The sequence below is a fragment of the Emys orbicularis genome, chromosome 13 (genome assembly GCF_028017835.1).
Source record: "Emys orbicularis isolate rEmyOrb1 chromosome 13, rEmyOrb1.hap1, whole genome shotgun sequence".
Lineage (NCBI taxonomy): Eukaryota > Metazoa > Chordata > Testudines > Emydidae > Emys > Emys orbicularis.
Window position 1 is genome coordinate 28,543,313 of NC_088695.1, and position 27,557 is coordinate 28,570,869.

General features: G+C 58.5%; 2 protein-coding genes across 2 annotated transcripts in view; both read left to right on the forward strand.

Annotated features, from left to right (window-relative positions):
• Positions 1–4,522, forward strand: part of USP43 (ubiquitin specific peptidase 43) — a 177,669-nt gene extending 173,147 nt beyond the window's left edge. Inside the window, exons 14-15 of the mRNA XM_065415820.1 lie at positions 1,201–1,359; positions 3,402–4,522. Coding sequence (XP_065271892.1) covers positions 1,201–1,359; positions 3,402–4,522 — 1,280 coding nt within the window. The remainder of the gene's footprint in view (positions 1–1,200; positions 1,360–3,401) is intronic.
• Positions 4,523–8,992: 4,470 nt separating this feature from the next.
• LOC135887595 (testis-expressed protein 47-like) lies at positions 8,993–27,096 on the forward strand. Its single transcript, XM_065415314.1, has 7 exons — positions 8,993–9,301; positions 16,303–16,375; positions 17,337–17,440; positions 19,183–19,247; positions 20,294–20,498; positions 20,818–20,974; positions 27,044–27,096. Exons 1-7 carry the CDS (start codon positions 8,993–8,995, stop codon positions 27,094–27,096), a joined length of 966 nt encoding a protein of 321 aa, XP_065271386.1.
• Positions 27,097–27,557: the final 461 nt, after the last annotated feature.

Genomic DNA, 27,557 nt, shown 5'->3' on the forward strand with positions numbered 1-27,557 from the left:
GCACACACACCTACACACACACAGTGACAAAGCCACCCACCTCCATGCACGCAGAGTACACACACTGACACAGGCACATGCATACTCACACAACCAGAAAGCACACACACACACACACATTCTCTCTCTCTCTCTCTCTCTCTCTCTCTCTCACACACACACACACACACACACACACCCCTCCTGAGAGACGTGCGCTCTGATTTGACAGAGGCTGTATTTGCTCTGAGATCCTTGCAAATTACTAGTCTGTTGTGGCATGTTAATTGCGCTGTCCTATTTGTGCTGCCACCCTGTGGCTGCTGCTTGTAACTGCACTTTATGGCACATACCCATTTAATGTATTATTACCAGCGGCCACTGAGCTTAGGTGTTTTGTGGGGCCCAAGAGGAGACCCCGAGGGCCTGAGCATCCACAGCTCCACTGGCCTCATTCGGAGCTGCAGGGGAAAAGAAGCCCTCAGTGCCTCAGGCTGGGCTCCCAACGCCCCGGCCCATTTTGGAGACGTCGGCCGGGGTGAGCGCTAGCTGGCCCCCTGCCTCCCGGGATCGGGCACTGCGGGGGCTGCCACCGGCACCAAGGAACAAGGCTGGATCGGGTGGGCTGGCTTCCCACAAGACCCTGGTGGGACTCACTGCTTGGAGCATGGGTCAGGGCCTTGCTGCCCTGGCTCTGTGAGCCTAACAGGCCCTGGTCAGGGTCCCATTGGCCTCTGGGGCGGGGATGGGACCAACCCACCCTGACTCTGGCCGGGCCAGCACAGTTATACAATGGCTATTGGGCGCCCTCTACTGACACTTGCTCCAAAATGCAACAAAACAAGCCATGGTGACACCTGGCTACCTAACCTGTGGCCTGGGCCTGTCCAGTGGCACCTCTGCATGCAGATCTCTCCTTCCCCAGCATCAGCACCCCCTCCCCCAGATGGCTCCCTGGAGATCCCAGCATGAGGGGTGCATGGGGGCCCCACTCTGCACCCAGAAGGGCCCAGGGAGGAAAGTTCAGGCAGCGGCTCACTAGCAAGGGAGGCCCCTGGGAGCTGCAGGCTGTAGCTGTGGACAGCTCCATCCCAGTGATTGCTCATTGCCGGGGCTGGAGCTGGCTGCTTTGTGCATTTTGGTGCCACCCCCCTTGCTGCGCCCCCAGCGCCCCATTGGGTCTATGCCCCGGTAACGCACCTGTCTGGGTTCCCCCTGCAGGCTCCACCAGCTCCTCCGTGTCGGATCACTGGCTCTCGCGGCTCAGCGGGAGCAGCAAGAGGGAGAGCCTGGTGTCCCGGAGCTCCACGGCCTGCCCCTCCCTCCCGAAGGTCCCCGACTCTCCCGTCTTCCTCGACGCCGCAACCAGCCAGGAGAAAGGTCTGTGGTATTGCTGTACCTGACCCCGGAGCAGTGAACCCCGGTGCTCTGCCCTGCCAGTCGAGCCCCTCCCCCTCCCCCCGCAGGGCTCCGTCGGGTCGCAGAGCAGGATTCGGCCCCAAGAGCTTTGCAGCGCGGGAGTCTGGGCTGTGCCGGGGGGAGCCAGGGCAATCGACTCGCTGGCACTGGGGAAGGGGGCGCCGTGCAGTGCTAGGTGGGGGGTGTCTGGCCGTGTCTGGACATGACAGGACATTTTGAGCCCAGGGGCCAGTTTGTTTCCCTCCAGGGGCTCTTTCCCCAGTAACCCCCTACACGGCCTGGCTGGGTCAGCTAGTCTCTGCTTGGCCTCACAGTCTGAGGGGTCTCCCGGAGGGGAGCCCAGCCTCGCGGCAGGGGAAGAGTGGCCCATTCACTGGGGGTGGCACAGAAGAAGGGGCAGTCGTGGAAGGAGCGGGCCAGCAGGGCAGCAAGGCTGGCGGCATGGGGCGGAGGAAGGGAATGGGCCGGCGGGATGGGGGAGAGGCAGCACCCTGCGGGTGGCAAGGGGGGGTCACAATCAGGTTCGCAGGGAGCTGGGTGGGGGCCAGGTGAACTTTCTGCTTTGGTCATTTCAGTGCCACCAGCCCCCAGGAATCACGGATCAGGCCCCAAAACACCCCAAGTATGGGTTAAAAGGCAGGGGGATGGACCCAGGCCAAGCTGGCGGGCTCCACTGATTCACCCTCGAGAGGACAGGAGCCTTGAGGGGCCCTGTCTTCTAGCTTCCCCCACCCCTGAGGGCCGGAACCTGAGAGTCTCCCCTCATCCTGAGGCTTGGCTGCACTTGGCAACCGACTTGAGCCAGGAAGCTCGGAGCCAACACACTCCTGGCGCACGCGGGGTTAACCTCTGCCGCGCTGTCCCCCGCCCGGCCCCCTGCGGGACTAGCTCCACGGCAAGCTGAAAACTGCCCCCCTGTGGCCTGCCCCACAGGCAGATGCCAGGGCTCTAGCCCCGCCCATCAGGGGGCTGTACTCCCCTGCATGGCGGGGCGGGTCCATCCAGCTGAACGTCCCTCCAGAGCGCCACCTGCTGGTCGAATGCACCAGTTACAGCTGGCCAAAGGTGCACTGACACGCGTCCCCTATGCTACCCAATGTGCTGGTGGATTTCAGTGGCGCATGGGCCACCAGAGGCAACATTCAGGTTCTTGGGACCCAGCCCTCATCATTAGCATTGTCTGTGTGTCCCCGGCCCCAGTGCGCTAGGCGCTGGACATTCAGTGAGAGACAGGCCCCACCCAAAGGGAAGGGACTAGATGGACAAAGGGTGGGGGAGAAACAGAGGCAGGAAGTGACTTACCCAAGGTCACACCGGGACTAGAACTAGGGTTGCCAGGTGTCCAGTTTTTTACCAGAAAGGGAGCTGCGGGGGTGGCGCCTGCAGGTGCAAGGGGAGCGCACAGAGCCTTCCTGGCCGCCCATGCGCCTAGGGGCTGGAGGGACCTGGCGGCCGCTTCCTGGGAGCCTGCACCCCCTCCCGCACCCAACCCCCTGCCCCAGCCCAGAGTCCCCTCCCACACCTAAACTCCCTCCCGAAGCTCGCACCCTGCACCCCCTCCTGCACCCCAAACCCCTCATCCCCAGCCCCACCCCAGAGCCCACACCCCCAGCCGGAGACCTCACCCCCCTCCCAGACCCCAATCCTCTGCCCCAGCCTGGTGAAAGTGAGTGAGGGTGGGGGAGAGCGACGGAGGGAGGGGGATGAAGCAAGTGGAGGCGGGGCCTCGGAGAAGGGGCGAGGCAGGGGTGTTTGGTTTTGTATGATTAGAAAGTTGGCAACCCTAACTAGAACCCAGGTCACCTGATTCATTGGCCAAAGTCACTAGCTACTAGCCCACACTGCCGGCCAGATCCTGCCCTTGGCCACTCCTGGGCAGCTCCAGCGGCGTTGGTGGGAGCTGCGCCCAACCCGAGCTGGCCCCGGATGCCCCGCAAGGGGCAGCATGCAGCTCTGCTCTGCTCTCGGGGGCTCCCGCCAACCTGCCTGTGTTTCTCTTGCAGGAGGCTTTGAGTCGAGGCCCCTGGTGCGCAGCATTCAGGGGCGCAGCGTCAGCATGAAAGTGTCCCCCACCAAGGCCAGGCTGGGGGCCACCAAGCCAGTGCCCCTACGTTGGTCCTTTGCAGCCAGAGACAGGCCACAGGCTGCGTCTGGGGAGCTGGTGGAATACCTGGAATCTGGGCGCAGGCCCCGGTACACCAACGAGTCCATCGTCCCCCTCATGACAGGGGGCAGCGAGAACACCGCAGTGCCGGCGAGGCCTCCGCAGATCCCGGCCGCGGCTGGGAAGGACCAAGGGGCCGGCAGGGCTGGTAGGGCGAGTGGGAATTCCCCAGGTGCGGTGGGAGGTGCTGCAGAGAGCCACGGCAAAGCGTCCCCAGCCACCGAGATGGCCGGGACCCTGAAGAGGAGCAGCAAACCAAAGGAGGAGGCGGGCCAGCCGCAGAGGACATCCAAGAAGCTAGAACTGCCCGTCAACGCGGGGGCCCCCTGGAAAGCTGAGGAGCCAAAGACCAACGGGAGCAAAGTGAGCTCCAATGGGGCAGCCCGCGCGGGCACCCTGCCCCACCCACACCGCTCCCAGAGGGCCAGAGGGGCACCGGGCAGGGATGGGGACCACGACCAAAGAACCCCCACCAAGGCTGGGGAGCACGGCAGGGACAGGGACCCCGAGGCCGAGAGGCAGCCGGAAGGGAAGTTCACCATCTTCAGGGCTGGCTTCCTGAAGAAGGAGCCCAAGCGGCCTGGCGAGTCGGAGCGGCCCCACGCCTCGGAGCCAGCCATGGGCTCCTCCCGGACGTCGCTCTCCAATGGCACCCTGAGTGTCATCAGTGAGGGCAGGGCCAACGGCACACTGGGCCGGCGGGGCAAGGAGGGCCAGGCCAACGGCAGGATCAGCCGGTCCGAGGTGGACATCAAGCGCTCGCAGAGCTCCGCCAGCATCCACAGCAAGGCCGACTGGGCGCTGCGCAGGTCGGCCTCCCTCTACAAGAACGGCAGCAGCGGCCACCAGCACAGCTGCAGCGTGCCACTGGAGAAGGTGGCCTGTGGCACCTTGCAGAGGGTCAAGTACCACACGGCCTCCCTGGGCAGGAAGAAACCAGTGCCTGAATCCAGCTTCTAACCCGGAGCTGCTGGGGGCTGGAGGACGAGCGCGGCTACTGCTATAAGCCAGGGCAACCAGGGTCGGAAAGAGGAAACGGACAAACCCAGCGGGAGGCTGCAAGGGGCTGTGATGTCCATTGAAGCCGCGTTGGTCTGATATCTGGGTTCCCAGGTCCCGCTGGGGCTGGGTCCAGTTCTCCTTCCCTAGGATTGCTAAGGGAGCCATCTCCTGCCGCGCCCCTGATGCCTGGTCTCTCTCGAGTGTGTAGGGGACGGGGCTCCCTGCACAACCCATGCCTTAATAGGATGGTACCCAGCACAGGGCTGCTGAGATCGGGGGCGGGGTATGAGCGGCGGGGAGAGCAGAGGAAGAGTATTTATTCTATACGCAGAGAGAGTTTTATTCACGCAGCGTCAACGACGCTTTTTGTTTTGTAAAAGGCGACTATTTTTCGTACCAAGGACGGGATGGGGATGGGGGGGGGAGGTGGGAGAAGGGGGGGATCATTTACGCACCAAGGTCTATGCAATAATAAAGTCTTCTACTGAGCTTTTGTATGCGGGGGCCTGGCTGGCCGCACACGCTGGGGTTTTGCAGAGCTTTCTATTAAAGCCGTATCAAACAAGCACCGAGCTGGGGACTTTGGGCAGTGGCTCCTGTGGGGAGAGAGTCCCGCGGGGGGTGGGCTATGGAGGGGCCGAACGTCTGTCTGCTTCTTGGGCTGACGGTGCCTGGGTTGGGGAGTTCCTGCACTCCAGAGATTGTCGGGTAAACCCTCAAAGCTTGAATCTCCTGTGCCCAATGTGTCACTTTTTTTTTTTTTTTTTTTTTTTTTTTAAATGGAGATATCCCATCTCCTAGAACTGGAAGGGACCTTGAAAGGTCATCGAGTCCAGCCCCCTGCCTTCACTAGCAGGACCAAGTACTGATTTTGCCCAGATCCCCAAGTGGCCCCCTCAAGGATTGAACTCACAACCCTGGGTTTAGCAGGCCAATGCTCAAACCACTGAGCTATCCCTCCCCCCAATGCCCTGTGCCCCTTGTCACTGACCCCCCCCAGTGCCCTGTGCCCCCATGTGTCACTGACCCCCCCAGTGCCCTGTGCCCCTTGTCACTGACCCCCCCCGTGCCCTGTGCCCCTGTGTGTCACTGCCCCCCAGTGCCCTACACCCCCTGTGTGTCACTGACCCCCCAATGCCCTGTGCCCCTTGTCACTGACCCCCCCAGTGCCCTGTGCCCCTTGTCACTGACCCCCACAATGCCCTGTGCCCCTGTGTGTCACTGACCCCCCCAGCGCCCTGTGCCCCTGTGTCACTGACCCCCCCAGTGCCCAGTGTGTCACTGACCCCCCAGTGCCCTGTGCCCCTTGTCACTGACCCCCCAGTGCCCTGTGCCCCTGTGTGTCACTGACCCCCCAATGCCCTGCACCCCTTGTCACTGACCCCCACAATGCCCTGTGCCCCTTGTCACTGACCCCCAGCACCCTGTGCCCCTGTGTGTCACTGACCCCCCAATGCCCTGCACCCAGTGTGTCACTGACCCCCCCAGTGCCCTGTGCTCCTGTGTCACTGACCCCCACAATGCCCTGTGCCCCTTGTCACTGACACCCCCAGTGCCTGTGCCCCTGTGTTTTACTGACCACCCCAGTGCCCTGCACCCCCTGTGTCACTGACCCCACCCTGTGCCCCTTGTCACTGACCCCCAGTGCCCCATCTGTATCTGACCCCCCCACACATACCCCATGTGTCACTAACCCCCTCTGCGCCCCAGACCCTGTGTGTCACTGGCTCTTGGCCCCCACACGCCATGTGACTGACCCAGTGCCCCGTGGCTCACGGCTCACTGACCCCAGTGCACAGGGCGTATGAACAATCCCGTGGGTGAGTTACACGCTGGGCACTGGGCTGAACGACACCCCGAGGGGCAGGGCCGCAGAGACACACACAGGGCCTTGCCCCTTGGCTGGCACTTGCCTGAGCACAGGGTGCCTAGACCAGCGGCTGGCTGGGTAAGGGCCTGAGGATGAGTCACTTTATGGCACCATGGCCCACTGGGGGCCGTGTCTGAGGTGCTGCCAGAGGGGTGGTGGGGGAGAGCGAAGGGCCAGGCAGGCAGCACTGTGCTCCAGGCGTAGCCCCATTCAGTTCAGGGGCTCTGGGAGGAGGAAGGGCAGCAGACTGGCAGGCACAGGCCCACAGGGACGGGCACGGGCGCTTTGCTGGAGTGACACTTTGTGCCCCAAGCCGAATGCCAGCCCCTGCCAAGGACTCTGGAGTCACCTGCTCTGCTCTCCAGCTGGCCACAGCTTCGCCCTTCAGCCCACAGGGCTGCTGCTGCAGGCACCCCCGGCCAGGGGTCTCACCGCAATGGCAGGGCCCAGCGCTAAGGATCTGGCCCCGCGTCTGTCTCCAGGAAAGGCCTGAGCAGAGGGAAGATAAACAGTCCTGCTCCTGGGCTGAGCGCTGCTCACCGCTGGGCTGCCCCAGCTCATGGGGACCAGCGGCAAGCAGAGTTGACTAACGGGCTAGCTGGACGTCCAAACAGAGGGCGATCCTGGGTCAGCCAGCCCAGGACTGCCCTCGTATGAGTCAGGGAGCGAATGGGGGCTGGAGATGGAGGGGGGGGCTCAGGGAGCGATGGGGGGGCTGGAGGGCAGGCAGGCGATGGATGGGGAGCTCAGAGCGAGATGGGGAGTTGGGGGCTGGAGATGGATGGGGGGCTGAGGGAGATGGGGTAGGCAGGGAATGGATGGGGGGCTCGGAGTGATGGGGGTTTGGGGGCTGGAGGGCAGGCAGGGGATGGATGCGGGGGCTCAGGGAGAGATGGAGGTTGGACGGGGCAGGCAGGGGATGGATAGGGAGCGATGGGGGGGTGGCTTGGGGTGCTCAGGGAGTGAGGAGCAGGGTTGGGGGACAGGCAGGTCATAGATGGGGGTCTCCGGGAGCAATGTGGGGGTTGGATGGGGCAGGCAGGTGATGGATGTGGGACTCAGTGATGGGGGGTTGGGGGCAGGCAGGGGACGGATGAGGGGGTTCAGGGAGCGGTTGGGCGTGGGGGCAGGCAGGGGCTGGATGGGGGGCTCAGAGAGCAATGGGGTTTGGAGGGTGGGGACAGACGGGATGGATGAGGAGGTTCAGGGAGCAGTTGGGGGTGGGGGCAGGCAGGGGATGGATGTGGGGTCTCGGGGAGTTGGGGGAAGGCAGGGGATGGATGTGGGGGCTCAGGGAGCGAGGGGGAGTTGGAGTTTGGGGGCAGGCAGGGGATGGATGTGAGGGCTCAGGGCGCGATGGGGGGTTGGGGCAGGCAGGGGATGGATGAGGGGGTTCAGGGAGCGGTTGGGGGTGGGGGCAGGCAGGGGATGGATGTGGGGGCGAGGGGGGCGTTGGGAGTCACGACAACTTTAGCCCCATTTTGAATTCCGGGGGGGGGGGGGGGGGAGTAGCTGCCCAGTGTGTGCCGGCCAGCCCGGCTGAGGCAGTGGGTGGCACAGGTGGGTGAGCGGCTGGCGTCCCTCAGAAGCAGAAGCTGCGTCTCATTGTGCCCCTTGGCGGAGTGTGTGTGGGCTGGGCGGTGGGCTGGTCGCCTTTGGCCACACTACACTCTATTGAGAGAGGGATGCCTGGCACTTGGTGGGGCGGTTTGGGCTGGGCCCCAATTCCTGGGCCAGTTCCAGCCACAGCCTTGGGCTGGTCTCTGGGAAGCTCTGGCTCCCGCCTGGACAGGCTTGGTCCCTGTGGAAGAGTCCACAGGGCCTGGGGAGTGGTGGTGTCACCCACAAACATCACGCTGGAGCAATGCCATACACTGGGCCCAGGGCGCTGAGCGCCAGGAAGGTACCAACTGAGACCCTGCACTTCTCAGGTGGGGACAGGCCCGCAGCAGCCTCGGGCAGGGGGCTGGTAATGGCATCCATCCCTGCCTAGCTCTAGGGTGGGCAGTTTGAGGCCAGTGCAGGGCAGCCGTGACTAAAAGCCATAACCAGCTGCAGGCTGTCTGGGGAGCAGCGAGCGCCGGCTCTTAGCCCCTATTTACTGCCGCATCTGAGTGCGTCCTGCCCTCCCACGTGAGTCACCGCCCAGCGCCCTGTCAGCTAGCGCAGTGCGATCCCCATTATGCAGGCTGGGGACACATTCCCCAAGTGACTTCTCCAAGCCCTTAGGGACAGTCTGTGATGGAGCCAGAAACTGACCCCAGCTTTGCTCCAGTCCCGTTAGCTCCCTAACCACTGGGCCAGGCCGACTGGGCAGAGAGGCCAAGGTTCCCACGGGCGCTGAAGCCTGATCTAACCCTAGCAGTGAGCAGGGCTGCAGCACATGGGTGGGGGAGCCTGCCTAGGCACTGCCCCTGTTGCGCAAAGGATCGGTGACTCCACAGGGCCATCAGACAGACACTTTTCCTTTAAACTAAAATGCCTCACAGGATTTATTTTTACCCACATGCTGCACTGCACCCCGGCCATCCCTCTCCCCATGGGAAAGGGTCCCCTGGATGGCCGTGGGCTTTGGCTTAGGCCCCCACAGCCACAGTCCCTGTGCCCTGCATTCCCCTTCGAACAGCGAGGCATGCACACCAGCAGCGCCGTGGTGCCACCGGGCTACAGTGGGCGGGCCCTTGGCAAAGCTCCCCAGGCCCCTTTGTTATCATGACACAGTCACTAAGCAACAGCTGCAGGTTGCAGCCATGGCATCCAGGACAAAGCGAGCCCGGAGCGTCCAGTATGAGCTGGAGGAGTTTGCTTTCAAGGCCAGGCTCTCAGTGTATGGGCTGGCGCAGGAGCAGCAGAAGGCGATCCGAAAGGTTTGTGTGTAGCGGGGGGTGGGGTGGGCGTCATTCTTCACTGGGTTTGAGCCATCCCTGTCCCATGGTTCAACCCCGCTGCAACCCGCTCTCACTCACTGGTCTCTTTGACTGGGGGCGGGGGAGGGGGGCTTTGCTTTAAAAACCATTCTGTGTGTGTGACCAATGCCCAGCAGCGCAGCCACAGGACCCCAGCATGGGGGCGTGAACAGCCATCGAGGCCTGTTTGGCGTGACGTTCAGGCAAACGGGATGGTTCTGGCCTGCATGGAAGGCCAGCGGCAGGCTGTGGTGTCAGGTCCTAGGAAAGCAGGAAACTGGCCCCATGGGATACAAACGTCTCTGCAGGCTCTAAATTAAAGGTCTGCGCTGGCCTCGTAGAGGGAGAAAAACCAGAGTGAGCAACAGCGGCTAGGACTGCAACACGTGCTGAGAAATACCCACACACCCCCTGTATTGCAATGACATGAGTCCCCCAGATGTTCCCAGGACAGTGACCAAATGCTGCATGTCTGAGCTCATGCCAGGGAGCAGGCCAGCTGCCAGGCCCTGCACACCTCAAACGAGGCCATCAAAGGCTAGGCTGTTAATTCAGAACAGGACATATTCAGGGAAAAGACATTTTAACCAATCACATTACAATATGCAAATGAATGGCAGTGGGAGAAGGTAGGCGGTGATTGGCTGATGTGCCTTTGATGTCACATTCCAGTGGGAAGGGGGCAGGCAGAGGAATGGGTGATTGGTCGACTCACCTCTGACATCACATCAGAGTCCAATAGGGAGAGGGAAGGGTGATGATTGGTTGACTTACCTTGTGACATCACCACCCCATGAACTGACAATAAGCTTTTTATAGAGTGGCTGCAAAGGGGCCAGAGACTGAGGGAAGGAGGAAAGCAACATGGGTCATGCCCAGCCAGGAGTACAGGCTGATCTAGGAGCAGTGCCCATGTGCTTTAAATGGGGGATCCAACCAGCTTGCAGTGGCTGAAAGAAGGCTGCTGGCAGGGAGAAAGTAAATAAGGAAGTGTTATTTACTCCTTCACATAACACAAGAATCATCTAATGACAATAATAGTCAGCAAGTTTAAAACAAACAAAAGGAAGTATTTCTTCACACAACGCACAGCCAACCTGTGGAACTCATTGCCAGGGGATGTTGTGAAGGCCAAGACTATAACAGGGTTCAAAAAAGAACTAGATAAGTTCCTGGAGGATAAGTCCAGCAATGGCTATTAGCCAGGATGGTCAGGGACCCAATCCCATGCTCTGGGTGTCTCTAAACCTCTGACTGCCAGAAGCTGGGACTGGATAACGGGATGGATCACTCGATAATGCCCTGTTCTGGTCATTACCTCTGAAGCATCTGGCCTTGGCTACTGTCAGAAGACAGGATACTGAGCTAGCTGGACCACTGGTCTGATCTGGCATGGCTGCTCTTATGAGGCACGGGGCCTTTCAGCAGGAGAGTGGGCTGGTGGGGAGAGATGGGAAATGGCCACCGAGGAACACTGGGAGAAAGGGGTCACAATGCACCCCTGAACATGGGACAGCAGAGGGCCAGGCCAGGCCTGCGTGTTTGAGGGCAAGACAATGGGGTCACTGAAGGGGCAGGGCAGTTTGCAAGGGGCTGTGCTGGCGGGCAGCATCAAAGAAATCAATGCAATCAGACCCAGCAAATTCCACCGCTCTGCCCATCAGCCAGGCCTTGTGCCTTCTGGGCCAGGGGCCAAACAGGCCACGTACCGGCCAACGCTTGGGCTCACCTCCAGGCCTAGCTCCCCCCATACTCCCTGTACTAAGTATTAACTATCTCCTGCGTCCACGGCCAGTGTCTCCTCAGGATCCCCCTGCTGGGAGTTCTCTCTGTCCCCAGTCCTTTTCCCCCAGCCTGAGCTTGCTGAGGTTGGGTGCAGGGCTCTGGAGGGGTGGGGAAGCCTGTGCTAGAAATGCATCCCCCTTGGCAAGCAGTGGCTGCATTAACTTTCCAGCCCGCCCCTTCCTCCAGCGGGACGGGGTGCTGGGGCAGTGGTGTCGTGGTAAAAAGACAGGCGGTTAAACTGCCCTCAGCAAAACTCCACATTCCCCAGCCGTGGAATGGACAGACTCGGGTTACCCTGGGCTACTCCACTGTGCTGAGGCAGCCCATGGCACGGGAGTCCCTGTCAGTGCAGCCCTGGCCCAGGAGGCACCGTTGGGCAGCGGATGGGCCAAACCCTTGGCTTCTTTCCTGGCAGTGGAAGGGTCAAACCCCGCCCCGGAGTGAAGACTTTGGAGGAAGCCTCCCGTGGGGATCCGTGCAGAGCTCCTATCGTGGGGGGGCCCTCTGTGAGGAAACACTTGGATGCCAAGGGCCTGGGGGACAGGGCCGAGGGCTGCAGGGACAAAGCATCTCCCCTTTAGGGACTGTGCTGCAGCCTGAGGGACCCCATGAGCTTCGCGGCACAGGGAGTGAGATAGGCCACGTTGCATGGCTTGTGGGGTCTGGAACACAACGCAGCACCCGGTGCCTGGCACCCGGCCCCTTCTGGCCCGGATCCACAGAGGCCATGGTACAGCCCCGGCTCGGCAGGCCTGCATGAGCACTTGGTGCACAGCAAGCCGGGGCGCGGTCCTCCAGCGCTGCAGCCTGCCCGCGTGGGCCCTGCTGCCGCACGCTCAGCGCTCCCTGGCGCACGCTGACGTCCTGCGGTTTGACTCCGCGGGAGCTCAATGTCATACTGACCCACCCAGGCAGCCCCAAAGGCGGGGACCCTGCCTTCCCCTAACCCACCCCAACTCCCCGGCCCTTCTAACTCCTGAGCCGGCCACTTGAAAGGGAAATCTGCAAAGTGGGGAAACTGAGCTAAATGAGGAGCCAGGTCTAGCTCCTGTCACTCACCCGTGCTGCCCAGGCTGGGGGAGCTGCCACTGCTCAGCCCCCCGGCCTTCACCTGCAAATTAAAGCCTGGTGCTCAAGAGGCAGCAGTAAAAACACCTGCTAGGGAACAGAGCTAGGTGTGGCCATACCTCCTGCTGTGCCCTGCTCCTTACCCGAAGGGAGGCTCAGCTAACAGCCCAGCTGTCACAAAGCCCTTGGCGTCCCAGAACCTCTCAAAGGCTTCAGGAAAGAATGGATCTCTACATGCCACGTGTTGCCTGAGCAACCGCTGCCCCCTGCCAGCTAACGCGCCAATGGAAAATGCCAGCAAACAATGCAGACGAAAGGGATAAACGGTAAGGGCCTGGGCTCTGCTGCTAAGACACCGAAACCCTTTTGTCAACTCGCAGCTGCTGCCTGGCCAAAGTCTTGCCTTGCTCCCAGCCAGTGTGACGGACTCCAGGCTGTGGTACTTGGTCAGCGCCCGCGTCTCTCTGCACTGTGACCTCCAGGCAGCAAGAGCTGCTTTCTAAGAGGTCAAGCAGCAATTCTGGATTTGGCTTGAGGGCCGTTAGTGCTTTTTCTGTGCAGCCAGAGGACGGGCGCGAGGGGGGGCATGGCTGGTCGGGAGAAAGCGGGGCAGACGAAACCGAAGGAGTCGCCACAGAAGAAGGTCCGGACAAATCTCCTTCAGCACATGCTCAGCAGGCAAGCCCCCCCTGCCAAGGAGGATACGGTCAGTGTCTCCTGAGTCTCCAGCGCACGGTGTGGGGACGGACTGGAATACGGGCAGAGCTAGGTTGGGAGACGGCCCACACAGCTGTGGGGAGGTTGGTGCGATGTGGTCTCAGTAAACGCCCCACATCAGGGCTTTGATCTTCCTTTTACTGGCACATGTGGGGCAGGCTGAGCTTGCCAGCGACGGAGGGCTGGGGGGCTTCCTACGCTGCACAAGAGTGTGTTAGACCTCAGAGCTTCTGCAGGCTGCAGATCCTGGAACAGGGGTAGGCAACCTATGGCACGCATGCCAAAGGCGGCACGCGAGCTGATTTTCAGTGGCACTCACACTGCCCGGGTCCTGGCCACTGGTCCGGGGGGCTCTGCATTTTAATTTAATTTTAAATGAAGCTTCTTAAACATTTTAAAAACCTTATTTACTTGACATACCACAATAGTTTAGTTATATATTATAGACTTATAGAAAGAGACCTTCTAAAAACGTTAAAATGTATTACTGGCACGCAAAACCTTAAATGAGAGTGAATAAATGAAGACCCGGCACACCACTTCTGAAAGGTTGCCGACCCCTGTCCTAGAGCATTTCAATCTATGCACAGGGACATGGTTAGAGCCCATCAGCACTGCTCCTTTCACCCTGCTGTAACTGGGGGAGGGGAGGCCCATGCTGTCACCGAGCCCCTGACTTGGGCAGCATTGCTATGTCAATTGTGCTTTGGAGTTTCTCCACTCAGTCATGTCCAGATCCACAAAGGTATTTAGGCTCCTAGCGTCCATTGATTTCAGCGGGAGAATCTGTGTCTAGAAACTTAGAATCTTTCAGGCCCCAAACCCTGCAGCTCCTTTCAGCGCTAGCTCCTAGAGTCTGTAACTTCTGTACAGCCCAGCTTCTGCCGCTCTTCCTCATACTCCATAGTAGTTGCACTGAAGTCTATGAGCTACTCGGGGAGTAAGGGGCAGAGGAGTAACAGCAGAACCTGGCCTCTGCAAATAGCAGGTTATTTGTGGCCACATTAGGGCTGCCTGGATAGTAGCTCTGGGAGCTTTTCTGACTGGCATCCAAACAAGCCTCTTTCAAATCCCCTTTCCCAGTTCATGCTGCGTTTCTGTCGCCTCCCAAAGGGTGCAGAAAATGTTTGGTAGCTCAGGAAAGCTTCAGTTTTACAGCCCTTTAAATAGGTAGAGAAATCACAACGCTCTTTAGGGTAACCTGGCCATTTCCAAGGGCGAGATGGCAAATCAAATCACCGTCAACCATTCCAAAAGGGACTTTCTCACTTCCCCAGTGCAAAGCAACTGCGCAGTGCGGTCCGGGTACAACAAGGGGTGCACTGGACAATAAAGCGTTGGACAGGAAATCCGTTAGTCCATCATCACTAACTGCCTGCTGCTACATCTTATCAAGGCAACAATCCAGCACAGCATGTGTGAGATCAGCTCTCTTGGGCAGAAAGTCACTAACTAAGGGCTGCTGCTGGACTGGGACATGGGGCATCTGGGTCCAGCTCCTGGCTCTGCCATTGACTCCCTGTGTGGCCCTTTGGCACGTTACTTAGGTTGAGATTTTCAGAGCTGACTGGGGACCAGACACATCTGGGGTCAGCTCCTGTTCAGTGGCTCAATCCCTGAGACATTGTTGAGCACCTTAATCGCTCTGTGCTTCAGTTCCCCATCTGTAGAACAGGAATAACACCACTTCCTGGGTCTGTTTATGTGGTTAGACTGTAAACTTGCTGGGGCAGGGGGTGTCTCTCACTATGGGTATATGCAGCGCCTTGCACCAGGGGACCCTGCCCTTGGTCAGGGGTCTCTAAGCACCACTGTAATGCAAAGAGCACTATTCTCGCTCAGCTCACAGCATCTCTGTTTCAATTCAGCCATTCCAGAAAGGAATCAACTGAAATTTACCTTCAACCCCCTTCACCGCCAAGTCACCTTCCCCTGACGGGGGAACTTTAATGTTCTGAGACAGGCGCGTCCAGCCACGAGCTTCCCCAGGCTCCGAATGCTCCCCAGGACCTTTCCATTCCTGCCTCCTTCCCCAGGAGAAGGCGCTTGCCAGAAATGTCAGCAGAGGCCCTCGGTGGTGGTTTTGTTGCGAACGCTCCGCTCTTTGCAGACACAGGCGGAATGGCCAGTTTTGTCAGATGCTGCTGAGTGCCTCACAGCTCCCACCAGGAGCCTGGACTTGAGGATCCTCATGGATTAGTTATAGAGCAAATCAAACTCAAGGATCCTAGCCGTACATCCCTATGCACACAGACAAAGGCGCGGTTCAGCATATGGTGCCTCTGTTCTCTGCTGGGGAAATTCACACTGATGCAGCGCTGCGTGCCCGTTGCCCGGGTTCCTCCTGCACGAGTTGAGTGCTGGGGAAAGGCGCTAGCCCACTTGATCCCTCTGAGATGGAAATCTCACAGGAGAGGAACAGGGCAACATTCCTTCCCACAGTGCCAGCGGCCCTCCCGCCCGGGTACCCCAGCCTGACCTGGGGCACTGGCTCCTGGGATGAAAGGCATGTGCTGATCCCCCAGCCTGCCTGGTGAGATGCCATGGAGGGGGACACATTTGTTGTCTGCAGTGGTAGCATTCTGGACACATCCCAAGCTATCGTAGGAGCTCCCATATGATTTCCATGGGGATCCTGCACTGGGAACCCAATGCTTTGGATGCTCGCTGAGGAGCTGGCACGGGTCCTGTGAAACTGACCAAGATCTCCTTGCCTTAGGGGAGAGGCCCATTTGGGAGCTAGGCCATGGGGCGTCAATTCATTTATAAGATCCTTCCACGTGACACTGGGAAGCCAATCCAGGGCCACGTGCTCACCTGCCCAATTTCACTGGCTGGGCGTGTCCCAGAGAAGAGGGGCACACAGTGGGCAGCCTTAGGACCAGAAGGGACGTCCTAGCTCCCTGAGTCATAGAATGTCAGGGTTGGAAGGGACCTCAGGAAGTCATCTAGTCCAACCCCCCTGCTCAAAGCAGGCCCAATCCCTAGATTTTTGCCCCAGATCCCTAAATGGCCCCCTCAAGGATTGAACTCACAACCCTGGGTTTAGCAGGCCAATGCTCAAACCACTGAGCTATCCCATCCCCTGATACTACATATCCCGAGGTGCAAGCACCCATGACATTTACAATACATGTGCCAGTCCAACAGACACACGTGGCTCTAACACACCAGCCTAGGACGGCTCATTTGTAACATTAAGAACCAGCCGGGTGGCACAAAGTCCAGCCCCCGCCGGACGCAGCACCGGAGCCCTCCCAAGGGCATGGTATTTCCCGTCCCCTTCCCATTTCTCCTTTCTTCCGTCTCCGTGCCTCCTCTTCTGCCTGGCACTGGCAGCAACCTTCCTTTACAGGGCCTGAATTACAGCTGGCCTCTCTCTTCCCCTCTAGAAATCGCTTCTGCACAGGCTGGTATTTCTGGCTAAGATCTCCCCGGAGCTGGCCGACAAACGGGATTTAGCAGGTAAGCGCCTCAGCTTGTTTCTTCACTAGACACATCAGTGGAGGGCAGAGGGGCCTGAAATGGAACAAGGGCCATGCGCACACTAGCTCCCGACCACACGCCGCATTGCAGTGTCTGGCCAGCGCTGCCTACGACCAAATGGCTAGGTGACATGCTGTGTTTGAGACACCGTCATGGCTGGGCTGGCGCCTTCCCCAGAACTCCCCATGTGCAGAGTTATCTGCTGGGGTGCTGTTACTGGGATGGGATCCCCCGAGCAGCAGGTGTCAGAGTTAGCACCCCATTGAGATGCATGGGACACACTTAGCATCTCAGGCTCAGGCTGCTGTCATCCACAGGTCACATTTGTGGGCTAGAAAAATGATCATTTCTCTTTTAAAGGCCAAGTGGGAGTCTAATGTCAGCCCATGGGGGCAGGGGGAGGGCCCTGGGCTCAGGCCCATCACGCCCCTGCCTCACTCCGGCCCTGCCAGAGGGCAGTGTGCATGGAGAGCCCAGGCTGGACGCTCAGGGATCCAGGGAAGGATGGCTTGGGCCACGCTGCAGACATGGGTGCTGCTGTGCAGGCTGGTGGGGCTCTGGCCCCCATCACTGGGCGAGCCGATTCCAGGCCCCCAGTGAGGGAGGGCGACATGCAGCCTCCCGGAGGAACACGGAGATGCCAACATGCATGATACTGGTTTGCAACCAGCCCCAGGCAGCTCAGGAGTTACCATTCTGACTGCTAGAGGCTGCTATGCCATGGGTGCTCTGAGCGGGGCAGAGCCCTGGGGCCATGCCGCACAGGGGTCCCTTCCCCCACCCCTTTACAGTGCACTGGGCGGGGGGCAAGGGCAGGAGGGATCCTGCAGCCTTCAGAAGCAGGCAGCTGCAGGAGCCCGGGGCCGCACTAGCCCAGGGGCAGGAGGGGGGCAAGTGGCATCAGCCAGCAAACACTGTGTGGGCTCTGGGTTCTCCACAGGGTACTGGCACCGCCTCTTCCTGAGTCTGCAGCGCTACTACCAGGGCGAGGGGGTCACGGGCCTCCTGCTGCTCTACCCCACCTACGTGGTGCACACCCTGGAGGTACGGGGCATGGCGGGCATGGGGCCGGCCGGCCTGCGGATGGATGGGAACATCAAAGAAAGGGATCGGAAACTGGGGGTGCCCTGGACGGGTTGCGAGACGGCTTAGGATTGTCCTTCGCAGGCTGCATCCAGCTCTGCTCCCCCGTCCCGTTCCTCCCCACCTCACCCCATGTCACCCTACGTGAAACACTCTGCACCCCGTCTCCCCATCCCTCCCTCCAAACCAGTCACCCTACACTCAGCCTGGCTGGTGTGTGTGTGTGTGTGTAGCAACAGGACAGAGAACAGCTGTGGAAGGTGGGAAGTGAGAGCTAGAATCCCCCAAACCTCACTGGAAAACCACTGCAAAACCTTGTCCCCGCCCCAGACCCCCATCCTCCCCAGCCCCAGATCTAAGGGCCCATCCCCCACCCTGGCCTTGCCCCATATCCCCTCCAGTCCCCTTGTTAAGGCTGTATCCCTACTTTGAACTTTAGGGTACAAATGTAGGGGCCTGCATGAAAACTGCTAAGCTTATTTACCAGCTTAGCTCTGGTCCGCTGCCACCATCTTAAGAATTCCCTCCCTGGGAAGCCTTGAGAAACCTTTCACCAATTCCCTGGTGAATACAGATCCAAACTGCTTGGATCTTAAACAAGGAGAGATTGACCCTTCCCCCCTCCTTCCTTTCACCAACTCCTGGTGAATACAGATCCAAACCCCCTTTGGATCTTAAAACAAGGAGAAATCAATCAGGTTTTTAAAAAGAAGGCTTTTAATTAAAGCAAAAAGGTAAAAATCATCTCTGCAAAATCAGTATGGAAAATAACTTTACAGGGTAATTAAACTTAAAGAGCTCAGAGGAATCCCCTCTGTCTTAGGTTCAAAGTATAGCAAACAAGATAAGCACTCTGGTAAAAGGTACATTTACAAGTTGAGAAAACAAAGTAAATCTAAGACGCCTTGCCTGGCTTTTACTTACAATTTTGAAATAAGAGAGACTTGTTTAGAAAGATGGGGAGAACCTGGATTGATGTCTGGTCCCTCTCAGTCCCAAGAGCGAACAACCCCTTAAACAAAGGACACACACAAAAGCCTTTCCCCCCCCAAGATTTGAAAGTATCTTGTCCCCTTATTGGTCCTCTGGGTCAGGTGTCAGCCAGGTTACCCGAGCTTCTTAACCCTTTACAGGTAAAAGGATTTTAGAGTCTCTGACCAGGAGGGACTTTAGTACTGTACACAGGAGAGCGGTCACCCTTCCCTTTATAGTTATGACACCCCTAATCAAAGGACCCATTCCCCATCCCAGGCCTCACCCCCAACACCAGAATCTAAGGGTCTATCCCTCCCCGCTCTCAATCCCACAATGTGCGGGCCCATCCCCCAGCCTTGCTGTCTAACCCCACAATCTAAGGACCTCAAACCTAGCTCACCCACCCCACATGTAAGAACCGCAGGCCTGACTCCCCCACGCCAGAATCTGAGCGCCCCATGCCCATCCCCCTTTTAGCAGCTCACTGTGCTGAATTCCTCCTGCCCCCACGCCTGGCAGCTGCGGCTGGTATCTTCGAGCTGAGCTGGGCTAGCAGCCTGGGCAGATTCACTCGTGTCCTCTCACACCTGCACCAGCCGGGGCCACACACCCTCGCCAGTGCGCCCGGAGCCTCCATCCCACCCGCCGGGGTGCAGCCCTGGGCGTCTGTCGAGACGTGATCGGAGGGGGGCAGGGGTGAGCAGCTAATGCAGTTGCTCTTCTTTCAGGCCTCCAGCGAGGTGCTTTACTCCATCCTGAGGGACCTGCGAGACATGCAGCCCCAGCAGCACAGGTGAGGGCTGGCCAGCCAGTGGCTGGAGGGTTTTCAGCTGCCGCAGTTCAGCGTCTTTCACCAAACCCCAGCATGCACATGAGCGAGGACGATGGCAGTTGGGCTGCGTGCGGGGATCAAACCTGGGAACCTCGGGATCTAAAAGCACACGCCTCTGCTGCGATTGGCTGGGAGGCAGTAGCTGACTAATGCGATATTACAAGAGCCAGGGGCTGGAAATTGAAGCTAGGCAAATTCAGACTGGGAATAAGGGATCAGTTTTTAACAGGGGGTGTAATTACTGGGACAATTTACCAAGGGCCATGGTGGATTGTCCCTCACTGGCAAGTTTTCAAATCAAGAGTGGATGTTTTCCTATAAGATCTGCTCTATGAATTTGGGGGGGGGGGCGCTTCTCTGGCCTGGGTCGTACAGGAGGTCAGGCTAGATCATCACCATGGTCCTGTTCGGCCTTGGAATCTCTGAATCTCTGTACAGCTTTACCGGGTACAGCCAGGAGAGGGAGCTGCAGCCACAGCTCTGTGGGCATGGTGCACCCCGGTGGGAAGCATGGCTCCGGGCCGAGGCTGCCAGCTTCCAGCTGAGGGGAAGACGGGAGCCCCACAGCTCAGACACTGGCTGGGAAAAGACACTCTCTGGCGCCCTCTATAGGGGAAAGGGGAAATTGGAGGGTCTGCACCAACCTGCCACCAGGTTAATTTGCTTATTGAGCTCTCTGTCTCCCCCTGCAGATTAAAAGGGGTAACAGAGGTGTTCCTACCTGCTGCCAGGTGTTGCTTTAGAGCTGGTTGGAAAAAGGTTTTGTAGCTGTGGAAAATTTAGACAAAAAGTTAAAAAACAAAAAGTCCACTTTGGCTGAAAGCCAGGCACAGTCTAAATGCAGGGGAAGAGCTGTACTGATGTGAGCACCTTCTTACCAGCCTAATGTGTCCACACCAGGGGGTGGTACTGATTTAGCAATGCCAGGCTAGCGTGGCACCATCTTTGCATGTAACAAGGCCTCTTGCTGTGAGAGGGAACTGATCCACTGCCCTGGCCTGTCCCAGGGCCCTTGTTCTAGAGCCCAAGATCCTGGTGCTGTCCCACAACATTCCCTCCCGGCTCTTCCAGCAGTGGAGCTACAAGGTGCTGGCTGTGCCCAGCAGGCACCTGGGCTACGACACCTCGCGCGAGGAGCCAATTGAGACCATCACTAGTGAGTGCCTGGTGATGCTCCTGAAACTGGGGACGCACCTGCTGAAATACCCCAAGGTAAGGCCCAGGAGGCACTGCTAGTGACCCCTAATGCAGGTGGGCAGCTTGGGGGGGTCTGTCACGCCCCATCTCTAGCCAAATCTTTGGGATGCCCCCACATACAGGGTGGTGCTGCCTTTGGAATTATAGGTCCTCGCTGACCTGTCTAGCCACTTTCAATTCCATCGTCTAGAGCAGGAGCGGCCCGGCTCACCACAGGTGGGCAGGCTCGGTGGGCGGCGGAACGCTCAGTCGAGTTCTCCCGCTGGCTGTGGCAGGCGCGATTTTCCTCTGGCATTGAGTGGCTGAGGGCTTTCTTGCCTCTTCTGATTTCCAGAGCCCCCCAAACCTCCCTGATGCCGTTCTGGAGGAGGTCCCCAACTTAATTGTTCCCCAGGACACCATCTGCCACCTCCTGGAGTGCCGGGAGCTCCTGAGCCCTGCGCAGTTCCTGCAGGCCTACGATTCCCCCTTGAACGTCGTCATGGACTCAGGTATGTTCCTGCGTGCTGCGTGCACGGTGCGGGGATGCACAACTTGTGTCCAAGAGCTCAAAGCTTGTTCTCCGCCAGCGGCGTTGTGACTGTGAATGTCTCCTGGATGTAGGAAAATCAGAACCAGCAAACCAGCCTCCGTGGGGATGAAAACAGCCCTATGAGCTCTGCTCCAGAGTTTGTTAATCTCTGCCTCGGCACTTGGATGCAGCAGGGACAGGGGCTGCTGAAGGCCAGTGACAGATTTCCACTGCAAGGGGCAGAGAGAATTGCTTGCACTGTAGGTTTCATTGTGATCTTTCTCTCTCCCAAGTTCGCTAGTGTCTTTTACAGAGCACTGGCCCACTGGCCTTAGTGCCAGCTGGTCTTAGTTCTGTTGCACACTCCCCGCCAGGTGACAGAGCAGCTTTCCTTCTTCCTGGGCTGCAGGGTCCAAGCCATCGCAAGGCAGCGGGGGCTGAGGGCTGCGCAGCCGCTACCTGGGCTGGGACTTGCCGGGATTCCTCTCTGTCCCAGCTCCCAGCCTGGTGCAGGGACTGTAAGGCGGTAACTTGTGCCTCCTCAGCTGGTTCGGTCCCTGGTGCGGGATAGAGCAGCGGCGAGGGCTGCTGTATTTTGGGCCATTGCACTACCACAGGGAACTGGTCAAAGCTGCAAGTAGGAACTGGGCACTGAAATGCCCTTTGCCTTTGAGGCTCTGCAATGCCCATCCCCACCCTAGGAGATATTTGGGGCAGAGGACCACCCTGGCCATGCCCGCTCCTGCCTGCACATGCCACGTGGGGCTGGGGGCTCTCATAGGCTACACTGGCTCAGCACCCCCGCTTCTAAGCTAGAGGTATGCCGTGTGCCGGGGAGCCTTGGGGATGCTTTGCAGCTACTTGCCATTGGCTCCAGAGCGGGCACAATGCAAGCAGGAATTAGCCTCTTGGGCTCCAGGCCTGCTGAGCTTGCACCTTCCACCGGTGCTAAACGGAGATGACATCACACGCAGCCTGGCCGCTCACTGCCATAGTGCAAACCCAAAGTGCTGCACGAGCTGATGCGCCGAGCCCAGGGATGGAGCTGGGATTTCTTCTGGGCAGGCGGATCAGTGGCACGGAGCTAGCTCGTAAGCTGGCCAGGGCGGGATCTGTCGCTCACCACGTGTCTGTGCAGCACAGCGGGGCGAGGGGTGCTGGGCAACTCACCTCGCTGCATTTTGGGCAGCAGCTCTCTGGCACCAGCTGATGAGTCGGAGCTTCCCGAGTCCCTCCCTCCGATGTGTTTCCTGATGCTTCCACGAGAGGGGGTCGAGCACGAAGGCTTCAGTGGGCGCTGGCGCGGGGACCCAGGCATGATCACACCCCGCATGCAGACTCTGCTGCTTGATCCCGGAGAGAGCCCGTTCCCGAGGCAGCTGCTTGGGAGAACAGCAGCCAAGGGCACGCCTGAGCCGTGGGCTCTCCCCTGGGGAGTGCTGCGTGTACAGGCAGAACGGAGCTCAGATCTGCCAGGCAGAGCTGGTAACGAGGCCCAAGAAGGCCTCTCCTCACCCCGGGCAGGAGTGTTACTATTTGTATTGCTCATCCCCAGCCACTGGCCAGGCCCTTCCAGCGTTCTGTCGTCCAGTGCCGGGGCCGGTCTGGACAATCCACCCCACCCAGAGGAGGCTGCTCCACAGGAGCGTAATAGCTAAGAAACTTTCTCTGATGTTCAGCCTAAATCGGCCTTGCCTCAGATTCATTCCCGCCCGCCCCTTTCCTCTGCTAAATAACGCCTCCCACGCCCGGTTCTGTGCCTTTCCCATTCACCGGCACTGCTGCAGCCCTCCTTTGTCCAGGGTGAGTCAAGCATGCCCAGCGACTAGGGCGGTAACTTGGCCAGTGCCCTGGGGCACCCGGAGAGAGTACAGGGACATTGTGCACTATGCAGAAATGCACAGAGGGAATGAGGGTCTGACTGGCTGGGGGATGGGTTTTGTACCTCCCGCATAAGGGAGGAAAGGAGGAAGCTGTTGCATAATGGGCCCAGCTCTTCAGCGGGAGAGGGGCCCCCGCTCACCGTCATTGGGGCGTCTGGGCAGCTGGGGTGTGGCTGGGGCCGCGCTGTTAGGATCGAGGCCGGTGTGCAGTTTGGACTGGAACATTTCCATCGGTTGGGGCATTGGGCCAGATCCTGCTCACTTACACTGATGTAAATCAGGAGCCGTTCCTGTCACATCAATGCTGTTCCTACGTCACACTCTGGAAGGCAGAGGAGAAGCTGGGCCCGTTTTTTCATAGATTCCACGGCCAGAAGGAACCAGCGTGATTATGTTGTCTGACCCCCCGTATAACACAGGTCAGAGAACGCCCGTGAATTAATTCCTGTTTGAACTAGAGCAGAGCTTTTAGAAACAATCAGCCAATCCGGATTTCAACATGGTCAGGGACGGAGAATCCACCATGCCCCGGGGTAAATTGTCCCAGTGGTTAATTACCTTCACTGGTAAAACTTTACACCTTATTTCCAGCCTCAATTTGTCTAGCTTCAACTTCCAGCTGTTGGATCACGCCAGACCTTTCTCTGCTGGATTGAAGAGCCCAGTATTAAATACTTGCTACCCCTGCAGATTTTTATAGATTGTGATCAAGTCACCCCTTAACCTTCTCTCTGTTAAATTAACTAGATCGAGCTCCTTGAGTCTCTCACTATAAGGCAGGTTTTCTAATCCTTTAATCATTCTTGTGGTTCTTCTCTGAGCCATCTCCAATTTAACAACATCCCTCTTGAATTATGGGCACCAGAACTGGACACAGGACTTATAGCTTATAGCTCAGAGACAGACGTTCTGGTCCTGGGTTTGGGAGCAGCGGGGAAGGAGCACGGGATTGATGGGAAATAAAGTGTTGTTCCCTCAAAGCTGAAGGGGCACTGCTGTGAGGAAGTTCACAGCAGTTCATGTTCCAAAAAAGGCGAGTTTTCTGCATCCGTAACCAGCATGTGATAACCAAGGAGAAACCTAGAAGGGGTGGGCTTGAAAGCAGAGTCCAAGCCGTGATTACATCTAGTTCCTTTTGCTTAAAGGGCACGTGTTTGGAAGTGACAACCCGTATGCTGTGTAAGTTTCTTTGCAACCCAAAGGTACAGTAAGCTGTTCACTGGGACATGCATGTTGGGCTTTGCATGATGCTTCTCAGTGCATGCTCATGCAGAGTCACAGGCTGCCCTGACCTGTAGCTGTTGGTAGATACTCGGCTGAAATAAAACCCACCTCGCCTAACCAACACTGTAGAACCCCAGCCCTTTCGGTCACGCTAACAGCTCATTTCACCCGGCTGAGAGTTTCACATGCACACATTCCATCTCCTGCCCTGCCAATGGCTGCTTAAATGCTGGCTGCCTCCAGTTCTGCAGTGATCAAAGGTTCATGGGACTGTGCGGTCATGTGCCTCAAAGCAAAACCAATGTTTTTTCTTCTTGTATCAACCAATGTCTGAAATGCACCATTACCACGGCTCGGTGTCTGCTGCGTACTCTCCTGAGATGCAGCAATTCTACTTTACAGAGTCTGGTGTTATTTAGCGAGTTGCAAGCGGCTAATCTCAACAGCTAGTTCCAAGTTTGTGTAATTACCTTTTTTGCACCAGCAAGAAATGAAAAAGAAATCCTGCCCATCCTAATTGTGATTGACGCAGTCGGGAACAGCTGCAGAAGGTGGGAGGCAGGAATATGGTTATCGTTCCTGACTTGTGTTCCAGAAGATCAGTTTCTTAAACATTTCAGTGCAAAACTCACGGGATAGTGAATTCTTCACCCGAACTACTAACCCCTTGCTAGATTTCATGGTTTTCAAATGAGCCCATGGGCCTTAGGCACTGAGATTCCACTGGATTGCCACAAGGGCGAGCACCTAACTCCATTAAGCTTGTTGGGGCAGAGAATTGTCTCTTACTGTGTGTGTGTGCAGCACCTGGCCCACCGGGCAGGGCCTAGGCACTACCGCCCTATAAACGAGAGAATCGTGGCCTGGGGGTGAAGGAAGAAATCAGCAATTACCGACACTGAGCGGTGCACTCAACCCTTCCACGCCTATTTCCAGAGCATGTTACAAACACTAATCAAGCCTCTCTGTCACCCCCGTTGTAGCAATGGGGAAACTGAGGCACAAAGCAGGTAACTCACTTGCCCAGGTCCCCCACAGAACCAGTGCCACGGTGGGGGGGGAGGGGGGGAGAACCCAGGTCCCTGAGCCCTGTCCCTGGCTCTCACAACCAGACTCTCCTGCCAGCCCATTAGCGAGGGGGCAGCTGCAACCCACCATGGTTTATACAAATTAAGGGCCTGATCCAAGACACACTGGAGTCAAGGGAGAGCCCCAAGTGCATCCTCAGGCCCTGTCCTGTCCCCATGGCTCCAGCAGCCCCCAGCCTACCCATGGCTTGGGAGAGGGGTGTTTGTGCCCTCCTCCCTGAAGTCTGGCTTCGTTTCCCAGCCTCCTCTCTGTGCTGCCGGGACAAAGCTGCGTATGTTTGCACTGACCACAGCAAGCAGGCAGGGCCAGCCCGTCGCTCCTCAGCCAGGGAGGGGCAGAGCTGGATGGGGAGTGGGGGAACGTCTGCGCTGCCCTCCAAACGGAGCACAGCACCCTAGAAATGCAGGTGAATGGCTGCAGCTGGAGCCACCCGGAAAGCTCTGGTTCTGGTGCCTTGGGTTCACGGAGTCCAGTGAGCAACTAGGTTTAGGACTCAGGCATGGGGCTCCTGAAACTCTTCAGCCTCCAAACCAAACTGCCAGAGTCAGGAGACACCAACGGAGACCAGCCGAGAGGGCGTCTGCCCCAGAGCCATCCCTTTGGCTCAGGCATAGGGCAAGCTGCTGCCGTCTGGTGGGTGCGATGGGCCAGGGATCTCTGCCCCATCCCCAGCTCATGAATAGCTCCAGTACAATAGCCCTGGGTTGCAGTCTCAGCAGAGGCCAAGGGCCGACTGGGCCATGGAGCCTGAATCTCCCGCTTGTCCCTAGAGGCGGATTAAGATTTACCGGAGCACTGGGCACAAAGAACATTTGGGCCCCCCAGACCTGGGGGCCCCCAAATTGGCCAGGGCCCCAGGGGCCCTTGCCTAGAGGCAACGCCTCTGAACCAGGACGAGACACAAGAGGGGATGGCACGTGGGGTGATTTGCTCCTGGCCCTGCTGCTCCCATTGTGTGGGCAGAGTGGCCAGCCATCCCCCAGCCCCTTTAATGGAAACCAAGCAGAGCCTTCGATCCCTGCAATCGGCTCTCCTGTTCCTTACTAGGATTGCCTTGTTCCTAGTCTCCACCATGCCTGAGAGCGGCGGAGAATTGCGTCCAGCGAGGTTCTTCCGTGGATCCCCTCACCTGGTGCCTGAGGCCCTCGCAGACACTAAGGAGTGTGAGGCAGGGCCAGGGCAGGCACCAGCCTTCCAAGTAGGTGCTTGGGGCGGCAATCTGCAAGGGGCGGCAGTCTGTGTGTTTTTGCCCCTAAGCAGCGCGCCGAATTGCTGCTGCAGACGGCGGGGGCAGTCTGTGTGCCGTTAGGGCGGCACACACGTTTCTGCGGTGGTGGCAATTCGGCGGCGGCTTCTATGTTCAGCTGCCCGCAGCTGCAATTCGGCAGCAGCTTCTGTCTTCTGGCTGAAGCTGCTGCCGAATTGCCGCCGTGGCGGAAACGTGTGTGCCGCCCTAACGGCACACGGACTGCCCCCGCTGTCCGGGGCGGCAATTCGGCACGCTGCTTGGGGCGGCAAAAACAGTAGAGCCGGCCCTGGGCAGGGCAGGGCTGTTCTCTCTCCTGGGCAGACGGGCAGCCGAGGCACAGAGCGGGATTTCGGCACCATGCTCCCATTGATTTCAGTTGGAGATAGGTGCCCTTTGGGGATCCGTGCCTACGTGACGCACCCAGGGGTCTATGGCAGAGCCGGGAACTGAGGCTAGCTCTCCTGCGTCCCAGTCCAGGGCCTCCGCCACTCGACCAGCCCTCCTTTTCCATGCACGAAAAATGAAGCCAGCAACAGTTCCCCAATCGAATCTCCAGCTTCTCGCTGGTGTTCTGATGGTCTCTTTCCCCTCTCCCCCTTTCCAGAGCGCGTGTGGCCACTGCCTGGGAAGGTGAAGCTGGATGCCGTGAGCTTGTGAATGGAAAGGAATCGGGGCCCATGGACGCGTGGGGCACGGCTGAGATTGGAGGGTTGTGGGCAGCAGCCCAGGCACTGCTCCGGCCCACAGCTGGTCATGCAGTGCTCAGGGTGTGGCTGATCTCGGCCCACGATCGTGGGAAACACCCAAGAGCAGCATGGGAGAGCGGCTGGAGGAGCCTGCGTCTCACCAGCAGAATTACGGGCTCAGATGGACAAATGGGTTTAATTGTAATTATATGGGGATTAACTAGCCATTGGTTACCTGCCTGTGATACATGTACAGCGCTCACTGAGCTCCGGTCCTGCAGTGTGTGTGTGTGTGTTATATGCTGTTTTTCCCACGGGACCCCTGCCTCATTCGGGGCACAGGATGCCCGGGGCTCGCTGAATATGGCAGCTTTCCAACATTTCTTTTTGTCCTTCTGCTCCAGTGCATGGGCCGGCATTACTTATACCCGC